The sequence below is a fragment of the Muscardinus avellanarius genome, assembly GCF_963383645.1.
Source record: "Muscardinus avellanarius genome assembly, chromosome: 12".
Classification (NCBI taxonomy): Eukaryota; Metazoa; Chordata; class Mammalia; order Rodentia; family Gliridae; genus Muscardinus; species Muscardinus avellanarius.
This window is the reverse complement of record NC_137798.1, coordinates 28,885,881-28,902,819: the sequence shown is the minus strand read 5'-3', so window position 1 is coordinate 28,902,819 and position 16,939 is coordinate 28,885,881. Positions and strand designations below refer to the sequence as shown.

General features: G+C 46.2%; 1 protein-coding gene across 2 annotated transcripts; it reads left to right on the top strand.

Annotated features, from left to right (window-relative positions):
- Positions 1–7,768: 7,768 nt before the first annotated feature.
- Positions 7,769–15,755, top strand: HAUS4 (HAUS augmin like complex subunit 4; the record flags this gene model as incomplete). Of its 2 annotated transcripts, XM_080707394.1 has the most annotated exons (9): positions 7,769–7,835; positions 9,797–9,939; positions 10,031–10,162; positions 10,500–10,634; positions 13,298–13,394; positions 14,602–14,747; positions 14,896–15,026; positions 15,363–15,431; positions 15,572–15,755. In XM_080707394.1, the coding sequence occupies 9 exons, from the start codon at positions 7,781–7,783 to the stop codon at positions 15,753–15,755; spliced, it is 1,092 nt and encodes a 363-aa protein (XP_080563520.1). The 2 variants fall into 2 exon arrangements, with proteins under 2 accessions (XP_080563520.1, XP_080563519.1); XM_080707393.1 differs by lacking the exon at positions 10,500–10,634 and having other exon boundaries at positions 7,781–7,835.
- Between the last annotated feature and the right edge of the window lie 1,184 nt (positions 15,756–16,939).

Here is a 16,939-nt window from a genome sequence, read left to right as displayed (position 1 = left end):
GTGGTACTAGGGATTGCATCCAGGAGGTTCTACCTCTGAATTATATCCCTATTTTATTTTGAAACAGAGTCTCACTAAGTTGCTGAGGCTGACCTAGAACCTGTGATCCTCCTGTTTAAGCCTCCCAAGTACTAAGATTACAGGCATGTGTCACCATGCCTGGCTCTGTATATATATAATTTATTTTTTCTTGTGGTACTGGGGATGGAACTCAGGGGCCTTCTAACTTCAGGCTATACCTCCGGGCTTCTACCTTCAAGCTATACTTCCAGCCCTAGTTTTTTATTCTTTATTTTGAAACAGGGTCTCACTAAATTGCAGAGCCTCACTAAGTAGCTGCGGCTGTTGACTAACCATGATCCTTCTGTCTCAGCCTCCCAAGTACTGGGATTACAAGCATGTTCCACCATGTCCAGCTTCCCAGTCCTATTTTTATTATTATTATTATTATTATTATTATTATTATTATTATTATTATTATTACAGTACTGTGAATGGAACCCAGAGGGGTTCTACCTCTGAGCAACACCCCAGCCCTATTTTTTATTCTTTATTTTTATTTGTTTTGTTTTGGTGGTACTGGGGGTGGAACCCAGGGGCTTTTCTACCTCTGGGCTATACTCCCAGACCTATTTTATACTTTATTTGTAAACAGGGTCTCACTAAGTTGCTGAGAGCCTCACTAAGTAGTTTAGGCCGGCTTCAAACCTGTGATCCTTCTGTCTCAGCCTCCCAAGCGCTGGGATTACAAGGGTGCGTCACTACGCCTGGTTTATTCTTTTTTTTTTTTTTCCATTTAAAAGTACTTTAAAGCCGGGCGTGGTGGCGCACGCTTGTAATCCCCGCGCTTGGGAGGCAGACAGGAGGATCTCGCAGGTTCGAAGCCAGCCGCACGCGCTGGTTTAGGAGACCCTGTTTCCAAATAAAAATGTAAAAATAGGTCTGGGAGTGTAGCCCAGAGGTAGAAAGGCTTCCAGGAACCCCAGTACCACAAAAAAAAAAAAAAAAAAAAGAAAGAAAGAAAGAAAGAAAAAAAGAAAAGAAAAAAGGAAGAAAGAAAGAAAGAGTGCTTTGAAGCTGGGCTTGGTGGCGCACGCTTTTTATTTTTATTTTATTTATTTATTTATTTTTTTGGTGGTACTGGGGTTCCTGGAAGCCCTTTACCTCCGGGCTACACTCCCAGACCTATTTTATATTTTTATTTAGAAACAGGGTCTCCTAAACCAGCGCGCGTGGCTGGCTTCGAACCTGCTCCATCCTCCTGTCTCCGCCTCCCAAGCGCGGGGATTACAAGCGTGCGCCACCATGCCCGGCAGCGCACGTTTTTAATCCCAGTACTTGGGAGGCTGAGACAGAAGATTGTGCTTGTTTGAAGCCAGCCTCAGCTACTTAGTGAGGCTCTCAGCAACTTAGTGAGACTGTTTCCAAATAAAATATACAATAGGTCTGGGGGTGTAGCCTGGAGGTAGCCCCCCTGCGCGCACACACAAAAACCCAACCCCAAATTTCACCTATATCGTCTTAAAAAATTGACTGGAATCTAGTTAGGAGATTTTTTTTTTTTTTTTTTTTTTTTTGAGGTACAGGGGATGGAACCCAGGGGCATTCTACCTCCGAGATATACTCCCAGCCCTACTTTTTATTCATTTTGAAACAGGGTCTCACTGAGTTGCAAAGGACCTAAGTAGCTGAGGATGTCCTTGAACCGTGTTCCTCCAGTCTCAGTCTCCCAAATGCTGGTATTACAAGTGTGCGCTACCACGCCCGGCTAGGAGATTAATTATTAAAAACAATTACACCTCAGCTACTTAGTGAGGCTCTCAGCAACTTAGTGAGACCCTGTTTCCAAATAAAATAGAAAATAGATCTGGGAGTATAGCCTGGAGGTAGAAAGCCCTTAGGCTCCACTCCCAGTATCACCAACAAACAAACAAACAAACAAAATTATAAAGTATGCGTGGTGGCACAAGTTTGTAATCCTTGCACTGAAAAAAATAAAGATTAAGACGGAGGTGGCCGGGGGTGGTAGCCATGCCAGTGATCCCAATACTTAGGAGGTGAGACAGGATTACAAGTTCGAGGGCAGCCTCAGCAATGTACCAAGACTTTTCAGCAACCCATCAAGACCCTGTTTCGAAAATAAAAAATAGGGTTTGGGATGTAGCTCAGTGGTAGAGCGCTTGCCTCGCATACACAAACGCCCTGGCTCCAGTCCCCGGCACTGTAAAAATCACCCATAAACAGGGCTGCGGGTGTAGCTGGGAGGTGCAATGCCTCTGGGTCAATCCCCAGTACAAAAAAAAAAGAGATCAAGACAGAGGTGAATGAAAGATGAGGATGAGGGGAGGGGGCGCAGCCTGGGGACTCCAGGGAGGCCGGCTCGGGCGCAGGGGCCGCGGCTGCAGGTTCGCCTCTCTGCGCCTTCGTTGTCTTCTCTGTAAAATGGGTGACGGCAACCTCCTCGAACTAAAAGACGGCAGTCGAGGGGAGCAGGCCGCGTGGTGTACTTCCTGACTCGTCAACAAACGTGAGCCCAGGGTTCCACCTTCCCTCAAGTGCGCTCGGCGCGGGCGGCCTCGCCCGGCCTCCCTCCCTCCCTCCCGCTCGGGGCGCGGGGTCGCGTTCGCGGCGGTTGGGGCCGCTCGCGGGCGAGGGGCGGAGCCTGCCGTTCCCGCCTTGCTGAGGCCACGCCCCCGGCGCGCCCGCCCCGTCGGCCCGCGCTGCCCGACCCCCGCGCGCCCTGCGTCCCGCTCCCCCGCGGCCCTGCGCGGGTCCGAGCGATAGGTTCCGGAGCCCGGCCGTGCGAGGACGCCGCCCGCCCCGCCGCCGCGCCGCCCCGCCGTGTGCAGGTTTGCTTCCGAGGCCGCGCCGGGAGGAGGAGCCGGGAGGCCGGGCCGGGCGCCTCGCCCTTGGGAATCCTTGGGCGCCCAGACGCGGGGAAGTCGGCGCCGGGAGCCCGTTCTGCATTTTGATTCATCTCGGGCCCTGTAAGGGTCACATCTTGTGAAAATACCTGTAAAATCAATTTAACGTTCAGTGCAGCGTGTAAAGACAGCGCTAGGAATTTAAAAGACGCCTGAGTCAGAACATTTAAATGCTTGGGTCCCTGTAGCAGCGTTTGAACACGTCTGAGTGCAGAGGGTGGAGAATCGAGCCTGATGGCCGCCACCATCCACGCACGCCCTGTAACATTTTAAAAGGGTAAAGAAAAGTACCCATCAAACCCCCAAGTGGGCAGATCCTCTGGGGGGAGAACAGCTGACTTGTTGAAATTTGGATTGGTCCTCATTTCCGGGTGCGAAATTTGCCTGAAAAAACTTTATTTGCAGGCTTAGATCAACAATAAACTGGCTTGTTAAAACAACCGAGTTTAACTAAATAGTGGCCTCTTGTTGACATATCGATTGTGTTATTAATTCTTAATGTCTCATCCGAGGCAGGAATCGTTATCTCGGTTTTGCAGGTGGAAAAAAAGTTTGGCACACAAGAAAAGCATTTTCTTTATATTCATACAGAAGCAATGGCAGAGCTGCAAATTACATCCCAGCATTCTGCCTCCTCAGCTGCACACCCCTCAGGACCATGTTACAAAACAAATGAGTAGTCACTTTGATGTTACTCATAAAAGGAGCAAGTAAACCAAATGTTCTGTGAACATGAAGTGTTAAATCATAATAACCTTCAATGTCTCTTCTGCTTTGGGAGGCTCAGCTGCCCTTTGGAGTTGGATACCTTACCAAGAGGAGAAGGTGGAACAAAAACATGGAAAATAATGTCAAGGGAAAAAATGTGTCTCCTGAGCCCCAAACTGCTCTCATCTTTACGCCTCTCTGTTGATGTCATTTTAATGTGCTCCATATTGTGGCAAAAAATCCATAGCTCACATCCCGGCCTCAGCCACATTAACTGCACCTTTGCGCTGCTCTGTTGGCACTGACCTCTCTGTCTGTCTTGTCATGCGCTTCCCTCTAGGCACTCTTTACTAAGGCTGTTATGTGAAAACCAGTTGTTGTTCAAGTGTGGAGTGATTTGTCACTCTTGAAGGATGATTCTAGAGTTAATACTCAGAAACTACTGACAGATCTTCAATGAAAAGACACATTAAAGTAGTACAAAAGAAAGTCTCTTGTGGAATTTGATAGCTGAATTATTTGACTGGGGGGGGATAGTAGACTTTGATTTTATCCCCCCTTTCCCCAGTTTAATCATAACTGGAAAGCAGCCCTTTGGAAGCAGGAGCTCAGTTTTATTTATTTATTTATTTATTTATTTTTTGCGGGTGTGGGGATGGAACCCAGAGGCATTTGACCTCCGAGCTACAACCTCTGCCCAATTTTTTATTCTTTATTTTGAAACCGGGTCTCACTGAGTTGCAGAGGGCCTCACTAAGTAGCTGAGGCTGTCCGCGCACCGCGATCCTTTGGTCTCAGCCTCCCAATTCTGGGATTACAAGCGCGCGCCACCACGCCCGGCTTTAGGAGCTCAGTTTTAACTTTAACATAATGACGGTGCTGGTGGGGTGTCGGGGCCCACTCGGCAGGACCGAGGTGGCACCCAGGCTTGTTGCCAGCGTGGACTCAAGATGGCGCCTGGGCTTGCAGCCAAGTCACGAGGCTCACGAGGCTGGCGGTGCCCTGAGCCTGCGCAGTGAGCCCTATCAGGCGCCTTACGGATGATTAGTAACGCAGCGCCTAGTGCTACCACCTGCCCGCCCAGGAGAAGGTTAAAAAGCGCGCATGCCCTAGCGGGCGAGAGCTAAGGGAGCTAAGGGAGCTAAGAGGGTTGGTGGAGTAATGGGGGAGAAGATCTACGGGAACTGTACAAGAACCTGGGGTAATAAAACTGCTTGAGGAAGATCGTGTAAGAGTCGTCACTGCGCACGACAAGTGGTGGCCCGTACGGGGACCTTCGCTTTGATCAGAACCTCGGCAGTCCAGGGCAGCTGGCTGGTAAGTACTCCTTTGACTCCGAAAAGGGAGGAGGAGGCTCCGTTTACGGAGGGTTATTTTCCCCGATCAAAGGGAGCTCCATTAAGGAGGGTTATTTTCCCCGATCAAAGGGGGCTCCATTAAGGAGGAATTTTCCCCGACCAAAGGGGGCTCCATTAAGGAGGAATTTTCCCCGATCAAAGGGGGCTCCATTAAGGAGGATATTTTTTAGTGTAAGCAAGTTAGAGAATCGGGCTGGTCCTGATTCGACAAGATAGGAGTAAATAAGGCTCGCGGATAAGCGAGGCTCGCGGAAAAGCGAGGGACAGCGCTGTGAAGGTTCGCAGGTGTTGCGACGAAAAGGTCTAAGGTTGCTAAAGTGAAAGCAGCCATTTTAGAAAATTTAAAAGCGAAAAAGGAGATTTCAGGGAATGGTCAACAGGCAGTCTCTCAGAGGGATAAGGAGTCCTTTGAAAGCGACTCCTCTAACTCCCCTAAGGAGGAGATATGGCCTGTTTCACTAGAAAGAGATAAGAAGGAAGAAGCTCTGTTAGAATTCATAGAAAAAACGAAACGCCCTAAACCTTCCGCTCCTCCCCCTCCCTCTCCTAATCCGCCACCATAGATGGAAGACACCTGAGGTTAGTTGGAAAAAAAAAAAACTTAGAAAATGAAGAAAGAAACTAAGATAGAAAATGAAGGCGCCTAATATGTAAATAGTAATAAAGGATAGGTCAGACGATTAGTTCCTAACGTAAGAGTTGTAAAAATATACAATGGGTCAAAAAATAAGTTTTTTGTTTTTTGCATATATGTTAGAAGATATGCTCTGTGTTAAGTTTCCTAAGGAAGAAACTACTGCTCGGTACCGTAGAGATGAGTTGTTTTCTTTAAGATCTTTGGGGAATTATTTCTACTTTCCCTCTTCCTTTACCTTGGTTAATGATAGTTTAGGTTGTTTTGTTGATACCTGTTTTCTGACTTTCTGCTATGCTTCTATGCACCCTTGGAGACTTTGGAATTTCTGCTCTTATTGCTGTAATTGTGGCCTCTGTGGCCGTGGCAGTTACTGCAGCCACTATGAATGCTCTATCCTCACATGTGGCTGCTGGCATGGCTCAGCAAGCTCAATTATCTGGAATATATATATAACGTATGTGCAGTATCAGAATTTCTCCCATGCAGGCAATTTGTTTTGTCAATTAAGCAAGACGCTTCTAGGAACTTGGAGCCGTGAATTTGAACACACCATGATTGAGCTACGAGCGTCCATCGCTGCAATTAATCCTACCCGCGTGGAAGTCGCTGCAGTACAACAATGGATGGACTTGATACATGGAACATTGGGTTTTTTAAAAGACTGGGGTGACATGGCGTTCTGGGCATTCTTGCTGGTGGTAGCATGCTGTTTCCTGGTTGGATATATCAGGCGAACTCGACAACGCACACTGCAACAACAGCGCATATTGGTGCAAGCTATGGCAGCCCTTGAAGCTGGCTTATCTCCCCATGTATGGCTCAGTATGCTGGATCGGTAGTCAGTGACGGGTAAGATCGTCCCCGGGACCTTTCAACCTAAGACAGGGAAACAATCATGCTATTGTTCTCCCAATGACGGGTAAGAATGGTCCTTGAGGGTCGGCAACCTAAGACAGGCACGATCCCGAGCCTTATTTTAATAAAACAAAAAGGGAGATATGTCGGGGCCCACTCGGCAGGACCGAGGTGGCACCCAGGCTTGTTGCCAGCGTGGACTCAAGATGGCGCCTGGGCTTGCAGCCAAGTCACGAGGCTCACGAGGCTGGCGGTGCCCTGAGCCTGCGCAGTGAGCCCTATCAGGCGCCTTACGGATGATTAGTGACGCAGCGCCTAGTACTACCACCTGCCCGCCCAGGAGAAGGTTAAAAAGCGCGCATGCCCTAGCGGGCGAGAGCTAAGGGAGCTAAGAGGGTTGGTGGAGTAATGGGGGAGAAGATGGAGAAGATCTACGGGAACTGTACAAGAACCTGGGGTAATAAAACTGCTTGAGGAAGATCGTGTAAGAGTCGTCACTGCGCACGACAGTGGGGAATTTTCCTGATTAGACCCCAATGAATTAGGAAGTTTTCTTTCTTTTAAGAAAGAGTTTCCTTTTGGGTAGCTTCAAACAATTAGAGACATTTATGTGCTTGGAATGCAAAATATTTTGGCACTTGTCTGTCCATAAAACTTGTATAAGATCTTGGGGCCCAGGATGTTTGCCATTGTTTCTCTCTGTTAAGAGGCATCTCTGAGGTTCCTTCCTCACTGTGGACAATAGTAAGTCTAATTCAGAGTACTTTGTTTTTGTTTCAGGTGCTGGGGATTATTATTATTATTATTAGTAGTAGTAGTAGTAGTAGTAGTACTGGGGGTGGAACCCAGAGGCTTTCTACCTCCTGGCTATGCTCCCAGACCTATTTTCTATTTTATTTGGAAACAGGGTCTCACTAAGTTGCTGAGAGCCTCACTAAGTAGCTGAGGCTGACTTTGAACCTGTGTGATCCTCCTGTCTTAGCCTCCCAAGCGCAGGTATTACAAGTGTGCGCCACCACGCCCGGCTAGGTGCTGGGGATTAAATACAGGGATGGTCCACCTTGTAGCTATACCCCCAGCCCTTTTTATTTTGAAGCAGGATCTCACTAAGTTACTATTAGCTAGCTAAAAACATGTAATCCTCTTGTCTCCGCCTCTCAAGTACTGGGATTACAGGTGTTTTCCACTGCACCCAGCTCAAGGTAGTTTCATCTGTAACAGCCATCTATTTATTCATGTTTTTTTTTTCTTTTTTCTTTCATTTGGTTCCACACAGATAAGAATCACAAGAAAATCAAATGGCATCTGGAGATTTCTGCCTACCTGGAGAAGGGATGGAAATACTTCAGCAGGGTAAGGGTTGCAGGCATGATGGTGTATGCTTGTAATCCCAGTACTTGGGAGGCCAAGACAGGAGGGTTGCAGGTTGGAGGCCAACCTCAGTAATTTATTTTTTTTTTGAAGATTTAAAGAAGTTTATTAAAAGGATAGAAATATAGAAAATAAAATACAGAAAATAGTTACAGCCCCATGCCAAAATGGCATGAGGGGGGAGGGTGGCCCGCGCCAACTCACTGCTCCCCCAACCTCAGTAATTTAAAGAAACAATGTAGCTGGGCATGGTAGCCCACACTTATAATCCCCCACACACACTTGGGAGGCTGAGACAGGAGGATTGCACAGGTTCGAATCTAGCCTCAGCTGTTTTAAGAGACCCTGTTTCCAAATAAAATATAAAAATATAAAATAGGTCTGGGAGTATAGCCCGGAGGTAGAAGGCCCCTGAGTTCCATCCCCAGTACCACCAAAAATTAAAAAAATAAACAATGTTAAAGGGGGGGGTGTAGCTTAGATGTAGAATGCCTCTAGGTTCTGTCCTCAGTACCCAAAACAAAACAAAAAAAAACAAAAATACCAAGGAAAGGGCAGACATTTGTAAAAGGTTTGATGACTTATACAAAGAGGTTTTAGGATTCCTATAATCTCAGTACTGGGAGGCTGAGACAAGAGGATTACAAGTTCTAGAATAGATTGAGCAACATAGCAAGATTCATAGCAACCTAGTAAGACCCTGTTTCAAAACAAAAAATTAAAAAAGGACTAGGGATGTAGCTTGAAGGTAGATTCCCCTGGGTTTAATCCTCAGTACCACAAAAACAACAACCAGAAAACAACAAAGAGCCAAAGAGAGGGTGTGGTGGCATACTCTCATAATCCCAGTACTTGGGAGGCTGAGACAGGAGGATCACAGGTTTATGGCCAGCCTCAGCAAATAATTAATTAATTAATTAATTTTGCAGCACTGGGGATGGAACCCAGGGGCATTTTATCTCTGAGCTACACTCCCAGCCCTATTTTTTATTGTTTATTTTTGAAACAGGGTCTCACTGAGTTGCAGAGGGCTTAAGTAGCTGAGGCTGTCTTCGAACCTTGATCCTCCTGTCTCAGCCTCTCAAATTCTGGGATTACAAGAGTGCACCACCATGCCCGGCCTTACCTGTGTTACAAATTATCTCATGTCTTCTTCCCTAAAATCCTAGCTACTTCTGTGTTTTGAGTTCTTTCCATATCGTGAATATTTTCTATATCTTAAATCCTCCAAGAACTTGCATTTTCTGTAGTTTGCTCATGTTTAATCCTTCAGTACTTTAGAGGGTGGAGAAAAAAAATGAAAAAGAGTTTCTTATTCTTTTCTTTCTTTTTTTTTTTTTCAATACTGGGGATGGAAACCAAGGGCATTCTACCTCAGAGTACATTCCCAGCCCTATTTTATATTCTGGAACCATGCCTGGCTATTCTTTATTTTGAAACAGAGTCTCTCATTAAGTTGCTGAGGGCCTCACTAAGTTGCTGAGGCTGGCCTCGAACCTGCAATCCTGCCTCAGTCTCCCAAGTACTGGGAATATAGGCATGTGCTACCATGCCCAGCTCATTTTCTTATTTTTATTTACGTATTAATTACTTATTTGTTTATTGCAGTTCTGAGGAGTCAACACAGGGGTTGGTACATACTAAACATGCACTCTACTACTGCAGAGCTACATCCCTACACCTTGAATATCCATCATCTAAGACTTTAATTTTGTTGGATATTAATTTCCCTGTGACCAATGTCCTTGAATATAAAGTAAATAAATGTTTGTTAGCTTGAGTATGACCTTTAGTTTATATTTATTAATTTTTCTTTTATAGCTCATTAGATTTAGAAATCTTTCCTACCAAAAACCTAGGTTTTTTGGGAAGTATTAAGTTATGCTCAGTTATCTAAACTAAGAGTCCATACATGTTTGCTTTTCTGTTCCTGTGCTGTTAAGTGTGCAGTAAACAGTTTCCTCCGTGTAGCCTGCGTGAAGAAGACTTGTTACAGAACCCACACTTCAGCAGGCTGCTGCTGAGCCTCTCACAGCACATGGATGAGAGTGGCTTAAGCCTCTCCCTGGCAAAGGAGCAGGCTCAGGTAAGGGCCCTGGGAGAAGGGATGGCAGGAGGAAGGGAAAATCCTCCCCAGGAGAGAGAGATTCCCATCTGGGATTTTTTTTTATTTTTAGGCATGGAAAGAAGTTCGCCTGCATAAGACAACATGGTTGAGGTCTGAGATTTTACAAAGAGTCATTCAGGAGCTGCTTTTGGACTATTACGTGAAGACACAAGACACAAATTTAACTTCTGAAGACAAAAAGGTAGGGCTGATGTGATGAGGTAAGTGCCAGGTACCAGTCAGAGGAATAACTAGGCCAGCTGTGGCTTTGACCGATGATATGATCTAGGGCGAAGGGGAGCTTCGAGTACTGGTTATTACGAAGGAAATAGACTAGTTATTGGGGCAAGCGTGGGTATTTGATGAGGGTTTTGAACGAGAAAGATTGACTAGAGAAAGTACTCAGCACTGAGGAGTTATCTGAAGGGGATTGCATGTTTGAGGACTTTGCAAACCTCTGAGAACTTGTTTGTGGGATGGAAGAAGCAGAGCGTAGGAGGTGTGTTATAGTCACTTATTTTTGCTTTTTATTCTCTCAGTTTCATGAGACCCTTGAACAGCGGCTACTTGTGACTGAACTGACACAGCTCTTAGGTCCTAGCCAGGAGAGGAAGACCCCACGACTGCTCGGGCTGGAGAAGGCGGACCTTCTGGAGCTCATGCCACCCTCAGAGGTTGGGAGTGGGCAGATGCTGGGAGCCAAGAAGCAAAGTGGATTAATTTATCCTTTAATTTTTTTTGTTAATCTCAATTTATTTTGTAAAAATGACACAGATTCATGGCGGTTACACTCAAAACAGAAAAATAATACACAGAAGAAAGTAAAAGCTGAAAGACTACATCTGGAAGCACAGTATTATAAACAGCTTGACATAAATGATATAATACTCTCCATGTTTGTACAGAGAGTATAGTTTGTTTTGATATATATTTTGGATTTTTTCAATTCAGTACACAGATGTAGAGCTTTTGTAATCCCAGTACTTAGGAGGCTGAGACAGGAGGATTGCAGGTTTGAAGCCAGCCACGGCAACTTAGCATGGTCCTCTGGAACTGAGTGAAACCTTGTTTCCAAATAAGAAATAAAATCAGGCTGTGGGTATAACTTGGAGATAGAATGTTTCTGGGTTCAATCTCCAGTGCCCTTCCCTTACAAATACATGGATGTATCTGAGAGAGGAGGACTGAGGGTTAGGGACAGCCTCAGCTATTTAGTGAAGCCCCTTAGTGAGGCTTTGTTTTAAAATACAAAAATAGCCAGGCGTGGTGGCACATGCTTGTAATTCCCATGCTTGGGAGGCAGAGACAGGAGGATCACGCAGGTTCGAAGCCAGCCACGCTGGCTTAAGAGACCCTGTTTCCAAAAATAAAAAATAGTATAAAATAGGTCTGGGAGTGTAGCCCAGAGGTAGAAGGGCTTCCAGGAACTCCAGTACCACCAAAACAAAACAAAAACAAACAAACAAAAATACAAGAATAAATCGGGTCCACGCTTGTAATCCCAGTACTTGGGAGGTTGAGACAGGAGGATTGAAGGTTCGCAGCCAACCTTACCTACTTAGTGAATCCCTCCGCAACTTAGTGAGACCTTGTTTCAAAATAAAGAATAAAAAAATAGGATTGGGGGTATAGCTTGGAGGTAGAATGTTCCTAGGCTCCATCTCCAGTACCTCAGTACTGCAAAAAACAAATACATTGATGTAAATAGGATGATACCTCCAATAACACTCTTAGCACAGTTGTGAGTATACCCTCAGTCCTTGTTTCTGCTGATTTGATAAGTTAAAAATTAATATCTTTATTTTTTCAGTACCATTCTACCTCTATGCTACACCCAGCCCTATCTTTTTTGTTGTTGTTGTTCTGGGGATGGAACCCAGGAGCATGGGCATTCATTCTACTTCCGAGGTGACCCCCAGCCCTAGTTTTTATTCTTTATTTTGAAACAGGGTCTCACTGAGTTGCAGAGGGCTTCACTAAATTGTTGAGAGCCTCACTAAGTAGCTGAGTCTGGCTTCAAACCTGCATGATCTTCCTGTCTCTGCCTCCCAAGTGCGGGGATTACAAGTGTGCGCCACCATGCCTGGCCTTTTTTTTTTTTTATTATTTTTTATTATTTATTTTGAAACAGGGTCTCACTAAGTTGCAGAGGGCCTCACTGAGTAGCCGAGGCTAGCCACGAACCATGATCCTCCAATCCCAGCCTCCCGAACGCTGGATTGCAAGCATGCACCACCATGCCTGGCTCGCAGCCTATTTTTTATTTTTAAATTTTTTGATGGTACTAGGGATGGAACCCAGGGGCCTTCTACCTCTGGGCTATACTCTCAGACCAGTTTTATATTTTATTTGGAAACAGGGTCTCACTAAGTTGCTGGGAGCCTCACTAAGTAGCTGAGGCTGGCTTTTGTGTGTGTGTGGTACTGAGGGTAGAACCCAGGTGCTTTTTTTACCTCCAGGATATACTCCCAGACCTATTTTATATTTTATTTGGAAATAGGGTGTCACTAAATTGCTGAGAGCCTCACTAAGTAGCGGAGGCTGACTTTGAACCTGCGTGATCCTCCTGTCTCAGCCTCCCAAGCACTAGGATTACAAGCGTGTGTCACCATGCCCAGCCTGAGGCTGGCTTTGACCTTCTGTGGTCCTCCTGTGTCAGCCTCTCAAGTACTAGGATTCCAAGTGTGCACTACCATACCTGGCTTCTGGCTTTATTATTTGTTTATTTGTTTGTATAGTGACACTGGGGATGGAACCCAAGGGCATTCTGTCTCTGAGCTACATCCCCAGCCCTATTTTTTGTTATTTATTTATTTATTTGTTTATTTATTTTTGTGGTACTGGGATGGAACCCAAGGGGTTCTGCCTCTGAGTGACACCCCCAGTCCTATTTTTTTATTCTTTATTTTGAAACAGGGTCTCACTGATTGCAAAGGGCCTCAGTAAGTAGTAGCTGAGGCTGTTCTCGAACTGCATTCCTCCTGTCTCAGCCTCCCAAATGCTGGAATTACAAGTGTGTACCACCATGTCTGACATTGTACTTTATTTTGAAACAGGGTCTCATGGAGTTGCAAAGAGCCTCACTAAGTAGCTGAGGCTGTCTGCGAACCGTGATCCTCCTGTCTCAGTATTCTTTATTTTAAAACAGGCTCTCATTAAGTTGCTGAGGGCCTCACTAAGTTGATGAGGCTGGCTTTGAACCTGTGAGCCTCCTGTCAGCCTCCCAAGTACTGGGATTACAAGTGTGCACCACCATGCCTGTACTGTCACATATTCATTGGTGAGGTCTTCCCAGTTCTAACAGTCTGTTTGCCCCTCTTTTTATTTCTTGCTGTAGGATTTTGTGTGGATGAGAACTCGGCTCCAGTTGGAAGTGGAAGAGCAGCTCAAGAGGAAATGTTTCACTCTTCTCTGCTACCATGACCCCAATTCAGGTATGTACTGACTCTCTGTTCTGCTCACAACTGGCCTTCATGGTTCCTGGACTACTCTTTTGAGAATAATGTATTTGAAGTATCAGAGATACTTCTTTGATTTTTTTCCTTGCTGATGGAATAAAAACAAAAACCTTTGGAGGACTTCTTTCATTCAGTAAGGTGCCGAGTGGGAGTGTCCTCTTGCTGAAAGAAAGGATGATTCTCTCTCTCTCTTTTTTTTGCGGTACTAGTGATGGAACCCAGAGGCATTCTACATCCGAGCGACACCCCCCAGCCCTTTTTTTTTTTTTTTTTTTTTTTTTTTTTGGTGGTACTGGGGTTCCTGGAAGCCCTTCTACCTCCAAGCTACTCTCCCAGACCTATTTTATACTTTTTTATTTTTGGAAACAGGTCTCTTAAGTCAGCACTGCTGGCTTCAAACCTGCGGGATCCTCCTGTCTCCGCCTTCCAAGCGCGGGGATTACAAGCATGCACCGCCACACCTGGCTTTATTCTTTATTTTGAAACAGGTCTCATTGAATTACAAAGAGCCTCACTAACTAGATGAGGCTGTCCACGAATCCATATCCTCCTGTCTCAGCCTCCCAAATGCTGGGATTATGAGCATGGGCCACCATGCCCAGCTAGGATGAGTTCTCTCTAAGAAAGGATCAGAATGGCAAAGGGAAGTTGGACGTGGTGGCTCAAGCTTGTAATCCCAGCATTTAGGAAGCTGAGACAGGAGGATCTAGGTTCGCAACCAGCCTCAGCTACTTAGTGAGGCCCTCTGCAACTTAGTGAGACCCTGTTTCAAAATAAAGAATAAAAAAAAAAGGCAGGGGGTGTATCTCAGAGGTTGAATGCCCCTGGGTTCCATCCCCAGAACCCCCCCCCCTCCCAAAAATAAGGGCTGGAGGTATAGCTCGGAGGTAGAATGCCCCTGGGTTCTATCCCTAGTACTGAAAAAAAAAAAAAAAAAATGGCAAAGAGAGGAGAGTGCAGGCCAGTATCTGATCCCTTATCTTTTTTTCTGTGGCTTAAGAATTCAGGACCAAGACAGGAATCAAAGGTAAGAGTGAGGAGAACCTACCTATGAGGGCTGGGCATCAGAAGTAAACCTGGGGAAGGCAGAGTGCAGAGGGCTAGATGTAGGCTGGGCCACTGAACAAAGGCCTTAGAAGGGTGCAGCTGTTCGGTTGTCCTGGCAGTCCTTGTCTCTGCTCAGATGCAGACAGTGAAACCCTGAAGGCATCAAAGGTGTGGAAGCTGGCAGAGGTGCTGGTGGGCGAGAGGCAGCAGTGCCAAGATGCCAGGAGCCAGCAGAAGGAGCAGCTGGTGCTGCTGGAGAAGAAGAGCGCCACCTACTCCCAGGTATGTCAGGGCATGGGACAGCCTCTGCGCTCCTTTACTTTGACCCCAGGGGCACCTCTAAGGAAGCCAGAGATTTCTGATCTGCACTCCTTACTACTAAGTACATACTTTGCTTATGCCCACTTCCTCCTTCCTCTTGGGATTTCAGGTGCTTCTCCGCTGCCTGGCCTTGCTGCAGAAGCTTCTTCAGGAGCATCAGCTCAAGACTCAGTCTGAGTTGGACCGAATCAATGCTCAGTACCTGGAGATCAAGTGCAGTGCTATGATTCTTAGGCTGAGGTGAGCTATGAGCCCTGTGGATCTAAGGGGTCCTCACACCATGCTCCATCCCTCCCCCCACCTCTTTCCCTTCACCATGCCTCGCACCTTGTGGGCACCTGTAAATGTCACACAGAAAAATTCGCCTTTGGATTACCCAAAAGCTTTCAATATTCTTGGGCCTTTTATTTTGCAGCCTTCTGAAGTAGGTGCTTTTCTGTGAGATCAGTTTCTCGGGAATTCAGAATGACCTTGTTTATCCCCTCACAGCTTGGCTGTGGGCAAGGTCCATGTCTGTTCCTAACTCTGATACTGTCAGAGCTCCTCCACGTGACATTTCTTTTTCCCTCTTGTCAGGATGGAGGAGCTGAAGATTTTGTCTGACACATACACTGCCGAGAAAGTGGAAGTTCATCGTCTCATTAGGTGAGAACTCCTAAGAGCTGGGTACAGCTGTCCCTAGGTGGTCTCCACACCCTCCAGACTTGTTCATTTTAATGTGCCCATTCTTACCTGTTTCCTGTGGACTAACATTTTATTTGAACCTTCTCTACCTGGGCTGTTAGGGACCGTTTAGAGGGAGCCATTCGCCTACAAGAGCAGGACATGGAGAAATCTCGACAGGTCCTGAACACCTATGAGGTCCTTGGGGAGGAGTTTGATCGACTGGTAAAAGAGTATACGCAGCTCAAGCAGGCAACTGAGAACAAGCGCTGGGCCCTCCAGGAGTTCAACAAGGCCTGCCACTGAGTGTTTGCAGAGCCAGGAACATGGCTTCTATGTGGCTGCTGCCTCTTGTTCCTGCTAAAAGGACCACCTCCACCAACCATGGGGATGCCTTCAGTACAGTGGAGTAGAGGGAAACTCCCTTAAAACACTGCAGTTGTTTTAGGTACCCTCCTGGCTTCTCGTCCTTGTCGACAATGACTGGGTCTCTTCTGGAAAATGTAGCAAGCAGATTTATAAAAATTTATGCATAGCTGTTTGTCAGTGTCAGCCCTGTGTTATGTTTGATTATCTCTTGAATAAAGTGATGATATTATGCCTTAGTATTTCAGTCATTTTCCTGTGGCAAAGATAGAAAAAGAACATCAAAGACTATGTGGGTAAGGAGAGAGAGCTGAGTGGATCCAAACAGAGATAGATCTATAATGCTCACACAAACAGTGGGAGGTAGAGGTGCCAGCCTGCCCTCACTGAGTCTTAGAGGCTTCGTTCTGGGGAAGCAGAAGTGGATTAGATCTGGGCTTGCTCTTAAGAACTATAATCTCTAGAGAAGTGCCAGATGCTCAGGCAGGATGGAAACTTCTGTCACTCTGGCTGTCAGCGGGGCAGTTATTGTAAAGCGGCCAGGCATTCAGGCCAGCTATAGGAAAGGACAGCCACTTGTGCTGCTGGGCCCCTCTGGCATGGTTTGAGGGCTACATGTCTCTTGAAAAGCAGAGGGTGGGAAGAGATGACCCTGCAGAACCAAGTCGGCTTAGCTGAGAAGGCAGGGGCCCGGATGGTCTGGCACTCAGGAACTGAGAACAGAAGTAAAAGGCCTCAGCCTCACAGAGTTTCTCAAACTTACTTGGCTTACTGCCCTCTTTTTAGGAAACAACAAAAAATTCATCACTGCCCTGGAAAGCTACCTTTTTTAAGCGAATAAACAAAAAGATGGAGTGATAAGCCAGGCGTAGTGGTGCACACTTGTAATTCCAGCAATTCAGGAGGCTGAGACAGGAGGATCACAGTTCAAGGCCAGCCTCAGCTTCTTAGTGAGGTCCTTTGTAACTCAGTGAAACACTGTAAAACAAAGAATAAAAAAATAAGCCTGGCATGGTGGCACATGCCTGTAATCCCAGTACATGAGAGGCTGAGACAGGAGGATCTGGTTCACTCAGCTACTTAATGAGGCCCTCCACAACTTAGGGAGACCCTGTTTCAAAATA